The sequence below is a fragment of the Prinia subflava genome, chromosome 1 (genome assembly GCF_021018805.1).
Source record: "Prinia subflava isolate CZ2003 ecotype Zambia chromosome 1, Cam_Psub_1.2, whole genome shotgun sequence".
In the NCBI taxonomy this organism is placed as follows: domain Eukaryota; kingdom Metazoa; phylum Chordata; class Aves; order Passeriformes; family Cisticolidae; genus Prinia; species Prinia subflava.
The window spans coordinates 108,077,737-108,089,220 of NC_086247.1; the positions used below are offsets into that span (position 1 = coordinate 108,077,737).

At 38.1% G+C, this 11,484-nt stretch overlaps 1 protein-coding gene across 2 annotated transcripts; it reads left to right on the forward strand.

Moving 5' to 3' along the window:
- Window positions 1-793: 793 nt before the first annotated feature.
- LZTFL1 (leucine zipper transcription factor like 1) lies at window positions 794-11,415 on the forward strand. 2 transcript variants are annotated; one of them, XM_063406903.1, is made up of 10 exons: window positions 794-921; window positions 2,852-2,976; window positions 3,440-3,634; window positions 4,142-4,202; window positions 5,075-5,143; window positions 6,525-6,590; window positions 6,728-6,805; window positions 9,130-9,303; window positions 9,781-9,884; window positions 10,457-11,415. In XM_063406903.1, the coding sequence occupies exons 1-10, from the start codon at window positions 919-921 to the stop codon at window positions 10,473-10,475; spliced, it is 894 nt and encodes a 297-aa protein (XP_063262973.1). In that variant the 5' UTR covers window positions 794-918; the 3' UTR covers window positions 10,476-11,415. The 2 variants fall into 2 exon arrangements, with proteins under 2 accessions (XP_063262973.1, XP_063262981.1); XM_063406911.1 differs by lacking the exon at window positions 794-921 and adding an exon at window positions 1,948-2,187.
- The last annotated feature ends 69 nt before the right edge of the window (window positions 11,416-11,484 follow it).

Genomic DNA, 11,484 nt, shown 5'->3' on the forward strand with positions numbered 1-11,484 from the left:
TTATTATTCTGCATTTTATAAACTTTTGGGGTGACCTAGGTGAAAGACTCTGGTGACAGCTACTCCACCTGGAGTACTGCATCCAGCTCTGCAGTCTCCAGCACAGGAAAGACATGGAGCTGTTGGAGTGAGTTCAGAGAAGGCCACCAAGTTGATTAGAAGGATGGAGCACCTCTCCTATGAGGAAAGGCTCAGAGAATTCAGGTTACTCAGCCTGGAGAAGGCTTTGGGGTGCCCTAATTATGGCCTTCCAGTACCTGAAGGGGGCCTACAAGTGCTTGTAGTGACAGGACAAGGGAGAACGGGTTCTAACTGAAAGACAGTAGGTTTAGATTGGTTATTAGGAAAATATTCTTCTCTTTGAGGGTGATGAGGTACCGGAACATGCTGCCCAGAGAAGTTGTGGATGCCCCAATCCGGGAGTGTTCAAAGCAGGTTGGATTGTGTAACGTGGTCTAGTGAAAGATGTCCCTGCCCATGCCAGGGGCGTGGAACTAGATGATCTTTAAGGTCCCTGTCAACCCAAACCATTCTATGGTTCTGAGTTGTCCCGCTGACATGCTAATGCTTCGCAAAAATCCGTGTTTAGTGAAAAAGCTGAAAAAAATCTTAGGTGGTGTAAATAAACGTGGGATATTTCCCATCGCGCCTAACTGCCCCTACAGCTTCAGCAGCTCACTGCTACACAGCAGAGTTTTCCAAATTGCACCTGAGCATGTAGGAAATGCAAAGGTAAAGTAACAAAACAAAACAAAACAAAACAAGCCCAGAAAGAAAACACCTTTATCTGGGTCCGCGGCGTACGGGTCACGTGGGCGCGTCGCCACCAATCAGAGCGCGCCTCGGGCGCTCGCGAGGCTTCGGTCTCCATGGCAACGCTGGGCCCGCAGCCGTCCGAGCGCCGGCGGAGCGGCCGCCATGGTGAGTAGCGGGACGGGGCCGCCGCCCGGCGTTTCCCCAGCACCCCGGCACGGAGGCGCTCCGCCTCGGGCGGCCCGCAGGCGGGGCAGGGCTGCGGCCTGTCGGCATGCGGCAGCCGCGCGGGGCAGCTGCGGCCGCCACCTGCCCTCCTGGGCATCCCTGCCATCCCTGCGGAGGCTCCCAGGGCTTGGGGTTTTTGCGGGATCCGGTGGCCCGGTGGCTTTATCTGCTTATCAGCGTGGCTGGCTCGGAAATCACGAGTGGCCTGTGCTTATGTGTTTATTTGCTAGTATAATTTCCTTTCTATCCGTGATTAATAGAAGCTTTTCAACTAAAAAAACCTCTCCAGCAACAGCAAAGAGAACATTAATTCAGTTTTTCACATGCTCCCTCATCTGCAATATATGGGATTTTGTGGGTGACATCGGGCTTGCAGGCACACTGTAAGAGCTGGATTTATTTAGTGCTGGTGCTGCATTTAGTTTCCGGAGTACTGATTGTTCATCCAGGTATCCCAGGATTGCACTGTCACTGGAGCTCCCCTAAGGACAAGGTGATCAGATGAACTGTTTTTTCTGAGTTATTTCATTGCTGTCTCTCCCCAACATCAGCCACGCCAGCAAAGTACATTGCAGTAAATGAAATGGACCTGCCTTTGCATCAGCTCTCCAGGGCCTGTGGTGATAAAATCCCACTCGTGCCCTGTTGTGCCTCCTTGTCACTCATGCTGCCTGCATGAGCACTGTAGTTCTGATGTGATTGCCCATGCCAATAATTCTTTGAAATAGAAGCATGCATAAAAGGGCTACTTAGCCAGGTCTAAAATTAATTCCTTCCTAATTTGCCCTGGCAATATTTGTTTCTGGGCAGCAGACTGTTGAGAAATAAATTCAGGTTGTCACTTAAGATCTCCTTCTTCATCAGAAACAGCGTGGCCAGCAGGTCGAGGGAAGTGATTCCCTCCTCTGCCCTCATGAGACCCCATCTGGAGTGCTGCATACAGTTCTGGTGTTTCCAGCATAGGAAGGACTTGGAAGTGTTGGAGCAAGTCCAGTGGAGGGACATGAAGCTGACAGGAGCACTGGAGCACTTCCCCTATGAAAACAGACAAGTTGGGGGCATTTAGCCTGGAGAAGAGAAGTTTGTGGAGAGACCTCATAGCAACCTTCCAGTATCTGGAGGAGGCCTACAAGGAAGCCAGAAGGGGACTCTTCATCAGGAACTGCAGTGACAGGACGAGGAATAATGCGCACTAATTGAAAGAGAGTAGGTTTAGATTAGATATACTGAAAAATATCTTTCTTGTGAGAGTGGTGAGGCACTGCAACAGGTTGCCCAGGGAAATTATGGATGACGCGTCCCTGGCAGTGTTCAAAGCCAGGTTGGATGAAGCTCTCAGTAACTTGGTCTAGTGGGAAGTGTCCCTGCTGATGGCAGGGTATTGGAACTAGATAATCTTTAAGGTCCCATGCAACACAAACATTCTGTGATTCTATGATTCTGTGAGAAGTCTCAGGAGTTTACATAAAAAATAACAAACATAACATACTTTCCTCTGGGTTTTTTGTTAGTACACCTATGGAAGAGACATCATTCAGCTACATTATGCATGTGTAGTGTAATACCAAGATATATTTATCCAAGAGCTTCCTCTCCTGTACAACCCTTCTGCTTCTCATCATCTGATTGCCTCTGTCTGTTTTTGTATGACTTTTTTGAGGTTTCTTGACCCTTTGCTTCCAAGTACTGCAGCTTTCTCACCCACTTATGAGAGGTGTATAGGGATTAGACACACGAAAATATGGTGGTTTTTCAACGTGCTGTGAAAGCAGTGAAAGCCATCACACAAACCAGTCAGAAGGCAAGCAATCACAGTAGTGGTGCTCATTTTTCCTTATGTTTGTCTTTGTGCTTGTATCTTCCTCCGCAGGCAGAGCTGGGCGTTAACAAGCACCACCAGAACGAAGTGGTCAGCTACATGCGCTTCGCTCGTTTCAAGCGTGGCATGTGTCTCAAAACAGTGGATTCTTGTTTTCAGGACCTCAAGGACAGCAGGTGCTGTGTGGGGTGGTTCTGAGCAAGAATAAAGCAAAATATGCTAGCAGCAGTGGCAGGTTTGAATACTTTATGGGGTGACTTTTCTCTGTTTAGGTTTGTATGTTCTTGTATTTTCCAGAAGTTACAAGTTAAAGGCTTTTAAACTCAAGTTGGTTTATTCCAAATTCTTAGGAATTAACAGAGCTATTGACAGCATGACATTGTTTCACATCTTACTTCTGATATCTAAATTCAATGCAAGACTGAATTAGCTGAATTAATATTTGTGATTTTAGTGATTTAAAGAGAAGATCCAAATGCAATAACCAATTAGTAATGCTGTGGTCATCTAATAATGACTGACAGTGGATGTTTTTAGGAAATACTGCATTACATGAGTGGTAGCTGTGTAGTGAGGTCTCATAACAAGGCAGAATTGTTACCTTTATCATGCCTGACTCATCTTGACCTCTCTGTTTAGACTTGTTGAAGAGACCTTCACAGTTGACGAGGTGATAGACATGCTGGATGGACTGCAGAGTGTTGTACACAGTGAAGTGGAGTCAGAGCTCATAAACACAACTTACACCAACGTTTTACTTCTGCGGCAGCTCTTTTCACAGGCTGAGAAATGGTACCTGAAGTTACAGACAGACGTCTCTGACTTGGAGAATCGGTAACAGCTATTGGAATATACTTGCAACAATAAGAAAACTTCACAGTATTGACTATTTACATTCTTTTCCTAACCATAGAACCTATTCTTTTACTATTGTATCAATGATAGGTTACCTTCAATGCTTCCATGTATAAATTAGCAAGATACTAAATAATTTCAAACTTGTGACCAAGATGTTTTATTAGTAATATTCTTACTTTAATTAATCATTTAAGAGCAGGTGATTGGACTTAATTAAAAAGCTTTTGTTGTCTGGTTAGATTATATTTTATTTAAGGATGTTAAATCTATTGTAATGCATGTATCATGCCATTGCATGACATGATCTGTTGCATTTGTGGTATTTGTGTAGGACTTCATCCTGTACTTCTAACAAGAATTTTACATGCAAGAAAAAGAATAGTACCAGCTTGGTAAAATGTGTTTCATAGCACAGCTCTTAGTAAAGAAATGCCTTCTTATATTTTTCTCTGGTAAATAAATGCCTCTTTATTTTTTTTCAAGGGAATTATTGGATCAGGTTGCTGAGTTTGAAAAGTCAGAATATACATCTTTAAACGAAAAGGTAGAATTTTATTTTAATCAAATCATAATCAAATGTCATGTGGAGTCATGACAGATGTTTAAAATGCTTAGTATTGACTCTTTGTGGTTAAGAGAAAACCAAAACCAAAACCCCATCCTTTTTTGTCAAAACAGTCTTTGAAACTGTCCAAAAAGTAGCATTCTGCATTTTGGCACCAAGGCTCACTCTGAATTGCCTTGGCTGTTTTCAGAGTGCCTGTTCTGCACTTCTGGGGTGTGCCTCACATACTTCATCCCAAGGTCAGGCAGCCCAGGGAGGTGTTGAAGCATCTGCTCGTGAGTTCTCTTCCCCTGGCACCGGGGGTAAGACTGGGACATTCACTTGTCCCAGCATGAGCTCAAGAGCTGAGAGGATTCCACACAACAGATATCACTCGAGCTTGTCTTGCATGAATATGGTTGCATTTTATTTGATTTGTAGCATAAAGGTGTATTTATATAAATTATATTTTATTTACAAATATATCTATATATAATATATGCTATTTTTAATACCTTAAATGAGAAAATTATTTGTAAATACTTTTTACTCTTACAATCACTCAGATATTATCTTCTCCTTACTCCTTTGTCTTTTGGTTGCTGCAGGATTGTTAGTCTTCTGTAGAACCACATTTGCAATACTTTTATATCTCTTTGCAGAATCTTTGTTTAACTTAAGTTCAAGGTGAAGTCCATAACTTAAGAGCCAGGGAAGCAGTAAAAAATGAACTTGAAATAAAAGGTTGTTCATTTGCTTTGTGAAAGAAAGCTGGATTGACTATCAGTAGTGATTTTACGGGCTAAAGGAGTACTTTTCTTCCCACTAGAAATCTGTATAATTTAACCTTTTCACCTTTATTATTTGTTTAGTCCACTGCAGATCCCATTAAACCAAAACTTGCTCCATTAAATGAAGGTGGGTCAGAGCTGCTAAACAAGGTAAGAACTTGACTGTTCATGAAGTTGTGGTCAATGATCATTCTGCTTGTGCAAACAAACTGAATAACTGTATGGTAATATTTGTATGATGTGTCTGTCACTGTACAGATACCATGGTAATATACCCCAGAATGTAAAGTAAAATACTAGTAAATTATTAACTGTTGTAAAGCATCAGAAAGGTACTGTGTGGTTATGGTCTCTAACACGTATCATAATATTAACCCTTTTTTTGCCAAGACATTTTGGTCTTTGTAGTAATTTATTTTTCCATTTAATGGAGTCAAATAGTAAATTAGTTCCATGCAGCTATCTTCAACAAAGAAGTAAATTAAAATATGTAGCTGACTGAAAATACTAGGTTATTGAACATTTGCTGTATCACTTGAAGTCAGTCTTATTATATCCATTCTTTTTTGTTTTGTAAGTTGGTAAATTCCTCCTGAAGAAACAGATACTTAAAGAATTTTCAGTTTAATGGTTTTGAAAACATCTGATTTCTCACTTGCTAAATACTTTTAGAATTACAAAACACTTTCTAGTACTTAATATTATCAATAGTTTTTATTAGGTATTGTACTAATTTAATTCAACGGAACTTTTCTAAAATATCATACTTCTTACAATACCCTTTTAAGTTTTTGATAATCAAGATAATTAGCAAGGAGTTTTATTTTCTCTCTTCTGTCCTGCATTCCCAAAATGATGGATTGGTACAATGTCTGTCTCAAATTGTTGTTACTCACTACAATATTTAAAGCATTCAAGAATTCAGACTTGTATTTTGCTTATAGATAATGTAGTTCTCTTTCGAAAATAATTTCAAAATCATAACAGTTTTTCTTGAATATGTACATCTGTTGTCTTTTTTTTTCCCCCAAATCATTCAAAGTTCCTGTGGTGAATTTACTCTGACTGATAAAACAGGGGAATTTCCTGTGACACAGAACAGGATATGCAGTAACCTGGTATTTGTCCCTTCTAAAAAGGAGCTGCAGATAAATTCTTACTTGCCTGTTGATTGAAAATGTGAATTATGAGCAACAATGAATTTTGCATCCCTGAGCATACAATTTTTAATCGTGAATCTTGATACTAACATGATAGTGATCTCAATAATCTCAATGCAGTAAAGCATTTGTTTAAGTGAACAGCCCTATATATTACACTAGCATTAGAGACTTAAATTGTTTTCTCACTGAGGCAAAAAACCACAATAAATTAATGAATTCTTGATTCCTTATGAAGGCCACTTTTATAATCATTTAGGATCTCTTTTGCTTTCCTAAGTTGGGAAGTGTATTTTCTTCCCTGAAATATTTGCAAAATCCAAAACGGCACAAGGGCGTTCACAAACATTTTCTTGTTCTCTAACCCAAAGACAGTTGCTCATCTCCAAGAAGAAAATGAAAAATTGAAGACCAGACTCAGGACCATAGAAACACAGGTAAATTCCCTGTAACCTTGGAGGCTTGATGTTGGTTACATCTTTTAAAATATCTAAACAAGAATCCCATGGTTGTTGCTCTTATGTTTTCAGTTAAAATTCAGTTTCTGAGGTTTTAAATTTTCAATGTATTGCAGGCGACAGCTGCTCTAGATGAGAAGTCCAAGCTGGAGAAGTCACTGAGGGATTTACAGATGATCCAAGGGGATCAGAAGGTAAATATAATTATATCCCTCGCTCCTGTTTAACACAACTGTTGCCAGTACATCCAAAATGTTGGTGTGTATGGTGTGTTTCTTTCCCGGCAAATGCAAGAGTTTGTGTTGTTTTGCTGTCTGTTCCCTCTGGTCTGTCAGCCAGCAGGTAATCTGTAATTAGTTGATGTTATGACATGTAGTCAGAAACTATCAGGAAGTAGTATTCCAGAATTCATATTCCCAGGGCTGATTTTTACAGACACAAATCTATCTGTTCGTTTCTTGTGTTTACTGATGAAAGAATGATACCTCACCTGGTTTTTAGAGCAATAATGAAACTCTTACTCTTTCATACATTTGTCACTTGATGTTGACATGAACAAGCCTGACTTCCTGCTTGTTTGACTTTTTTGTAGTTCTCCCTATATCAGCATACTGTTAAAAATGTTTCACCATTTATTTTTATTACTTGAAGTTCTTAATCTGTTTTCTAAATGGGGACTCCAGCATAGTGAGTTGCTGCTGGCAAAAACACATAATAAGCCTCAAGTCATGTTAACACAAATCTCTTCAAGTCACCTTAGTATTTTTCAAAGTTTCTACCTTTGTCAATAATTAGAATTTTCCAAGGTTTGTTCACGTGTAATTGGTTCTTAAATTTAAAACATTTCAGTTCAGGCTTTCAACAAAATTAGAACAGTTTAATCCCATTATTTTGAGTAACTGACTTTAAAATTCCTGCAGTACTTACAGATTTGGAAGTAAGGTTCAAGATAATAAAACATTTCTATTTTAATTTTCATATTTTAATTCTTATTTCTTCTTATTTTGCTTTCTACCTGGTTTATGGTATGTACTTGGTTTTCTTAATATGTTAAAAGTTTACTTAGTAACTTTCAAAATTGTATTCAATAGTATTTTTAATAGGGAACTTGATTATCAGTCATGGCAAATATTTTCTTCCTCTGTTTCGTTAAACTTTAAATTATTAAAGGTTTAAAATATTAAAGGGGTGTATTAAATCCTGGATAATACTGTTTGTAGTGTTAAAAGATTGGAGCCAAATCTCACCCTGCTTTTCTGGATAAACATGAATTGGCTTCAGTGTCAGGGCTGCTGAGTATCTTCAGCTTTCACGTCCTAGTTTGCTCTCTGTCATCTGTCACTTTCTCTCAGTTGCTCATAAAGCAGGAGATTTCAAACTCTTTGAACAAATGAATGACTGCCAAACTACAATTGGTTCTTAAGGACCAACTCATCAGATTGATTTTTTTTTTAATTAATATTTAATAGATGGCTCCACATAGAAAGTGTGAGTCATAGTAACTGTAACTGGGAGTAACTCTCAGCAGTAACTGGGAGTAACTGCTCTGTTGGATCTGTTTAATTTGAGGATTTCAAATTTTTGCATAATTGACTTATGTCATGGTTAGAAAATAACTCAAACGTAGAAAATGTATGTAGCGCTTTTCAACACTGCAGTGTTGGACTCTGTCTTAGAATTCAAAATAAGTTTTTCTTCTGTACAGGTACTACTATCAAGTGGTTTCCTTCGCTCCAGTCTTAAGTTCCAGATAGAAAAAGGAACAGGGCTTTCTTAGATTTTAGATTTTGTTGATTTTAAGATGCTTCTGGTTCAACCTCATCCTGAGTCATTACACTTTTGAGTTTGAAATTGAGCTTTAAAACCTGAGAATGTTTTGTTTGGTTTTTTGGTTTTATTTAAACAAAGATCCATTGAAAGTTACACAGTTATAATGTTTTATGACCTAGAACTGATGCTCAGAAAAGTTTTAGTTGTTCCTTCTCATAAGGAAACAGGAAAGTTGCTTCACATCTTACAGCCTCTTTGTGTAAGACATCTGAGAAGGGCTCACTGTTGGTACCTGACTGAGACTGTGAGCCTTAACACTCTCAGCCTTTCCTCCCATACTACATGAATGTCTTTGGAAATATTTCAAAAACACATTGTAGCATAGACTCTCAGATCTTAAATGGAAATTTACTGTTTCTGTGTGGTAAATAATGTCTTGTAATACGATTTATCCTCTGGCTCTAATTCCTAAAGAAGCAAACTACAAGTACTTAGAAATCTCATCTTGCCTGAGAAGACATTCCAGCTATCTTTCAAAAGCATTTATTAACAATTTTTTAAGTTATAAATTAGTCCCTGCTCTAACTTTTTTTTCAGTTGAGGCACTTCTCATTTAGGCTTTACAGGAATAATTAGTACATCATTATTAAGAATGAAGATGTACCTATTTGTGTGGAATTTTGCACTTAAATTTTTAATTATTTCTTCTCTTGAATTTGACATATTTTCAATACTTCTTCTGTTGAAGAATAACACAAACCAGGATATCACTGAACTGGAGAATAAAGTGGCAGCTTTGAAATCCCAGTTTGAGAAAACTTTGAATGACTCTACTGCAAACCAAAAATTCTTGGAAGAAGACTTGATGACAACAAAACATGACTTATTGAAGGTTCAGGATCAGCTATCCACAGCTGAGAAGGTTAGCATTTTATTGTAATGTGAAGGTGAATTCCTTACTCCCATTTTAACTGATTAGTAATTGAACAAGCACAAGCTACAGGATGCAGAGTTTACCAGGCCACACTTTTGCCCTTGTATTTTTGTTATTTCAGTGGAAAAGCACATTACACATAAAATAGCAAACCCACAACTAACTGAATGGTTATAGCTAGATGAATATAAAAAAGTGACTATTTGTCTGCATAGAAATTTTTAAATGAAAAGCGTATTCCCAGTCTTCTGAAGACTTTTAGTCTGATTTTGTTAGCAAATGAAGTTGGTGTTTCTATGGCTTCCCAGGTGATCTCATTTGAATCTACCAGCTGACTTCATCTCAATTTGAGTAAGTCATGGAAAGCTAGTATTGTCAAACTTGAGCAGGAAAAGCTATTTTTTAAAAAAACATTTTTGTCTAGTCTTCATAATATGTGAATAACATGTTGATGTTATCATGTAGGAGCTGGAGAAGAAATTTCAGCAAACAGCTGCCTATCGCAACATGAAAGAGATTCTCACCAGGAAGAATGAACAGATAAAGGATCTGCGTAGAAGGCTTTCCAAGTAAGTGGAGCTGCCCTGTCTGTCTCAAGAAGATCCTTGTTTTGGATCCATGTTCTGCTCCCATTTTGTCTCTAAAACAGTCTATACATTTTCCCTTAACAAGAACTTCTAATAGGCTGTGCCCTGGTTTGTGACAAACCATCCTTTGAATGGATGTTTGCTGTGGTTAGGGCTGGTGTGTGCAACAGCAGCTGCCATGTAGCAAGCAATGAGAGAATTTAGTATGGAGAGGATACAGGATATTCATGGCTGTGCTAGATAAGGCCTCAGGTGCTACACACAGAGATACAGATGGGAAATGTTCCAGGAGCTTTGACAGTTGTTTGGATCTGTGGGTAGGTCATTCCTTCACTCTACTATTTGGTAAACTGGCCAGTTTTAAAAGGAGAAAATAGTCTAAAAAGTAAATGCATTTGTCTGTGGCTTAAGTCATACAGTAAACCTTGACAGAAGTGTGTCACTCTTGGGTGTAATTTGCTTTGGTTTCATATTTTCTTTAGAGACAAAATGTCTTTGGGGTATTTTCTAGTCTGTTGTAATTATTTTTCTGTTTATTCTTTCTTAATCCTCAGATATGAGTCAGAGGACTGAAATACCAAAAAGCATCTGATCTATCAGTTGTCATGGAAAGAAAATGTGGACTGGTATTATTTTTCAGTAATTCTTGTTTTGAATGGTGTATTCTTTGCTTCTAGTGTTTAAAATAACTCTTTATTAATATTAATTTCACACTGAAACTCTTACCTTACTTTCTGGTAAACCTACAGTTTATAGGTATTAGTTTCTGCAGTCATGTTTTTAGTGGCTAACCATTGACATTCCTTGAGAAATCACAAACAGGATCTTGTTGAAGAACTGAGAACATTCCCTACAAAAAAAGGAGTTTATTTTTATTAAAAAAAGGGGGTAAAAAGACCAAAAATATGTGTATTAGAGGTTTTGATGTCTTCAAGATGAAAACTCCAGTTGTTACTTTTGTGTAGTTATGAAGTAGCATTATATGTGAAAATTGCCTCAGAGAAAGAGTAGGAGGAACTAAAAAGAAACACTGATTCTGTAATGTTACTTCACACTGGACATAGCTCATGTGCTCATAGCTCAGCAATGTGTGGTCAGTAGCATTTTTCTAGAGGGTGTTCATTAGATAATGAGATAAATATACTTTGTAGCCAAAGTGCTGGACCCTTGCAAATAAAGTTGTGCTTTTTCACTTGAATTGATTTAAAGCAAATTTGAGCATCAGAAGACAGATTCTGATTTTTGCCAGTATTCTTAATATTGAGATAATAATTTAAATATGCATAGGAAAGTTAGTGGAGCAGCTTTTTCAGGAAATAAGTTTAGATGTTTTTATCTCCTTTCCTAATGTAACCTGACAAAAAACCAGCTTACTTCTCTCGAGTCTTCTACTTGCAGTTCTCTGCCTTGCATTTGTTTGTCAGTCGCCTAATAATGCATTCTACTTGTTCATCTGTCCCTGTTCATATGTATCTTGTATTTTACTTCAAATAAAATACTATGTTTTCAAACATTTGATCTTTAAGGAGCTGGGTTTTTTAATAGGAGTGTTTTGTATAGCTGTTTTTTTAATACCTGTAGG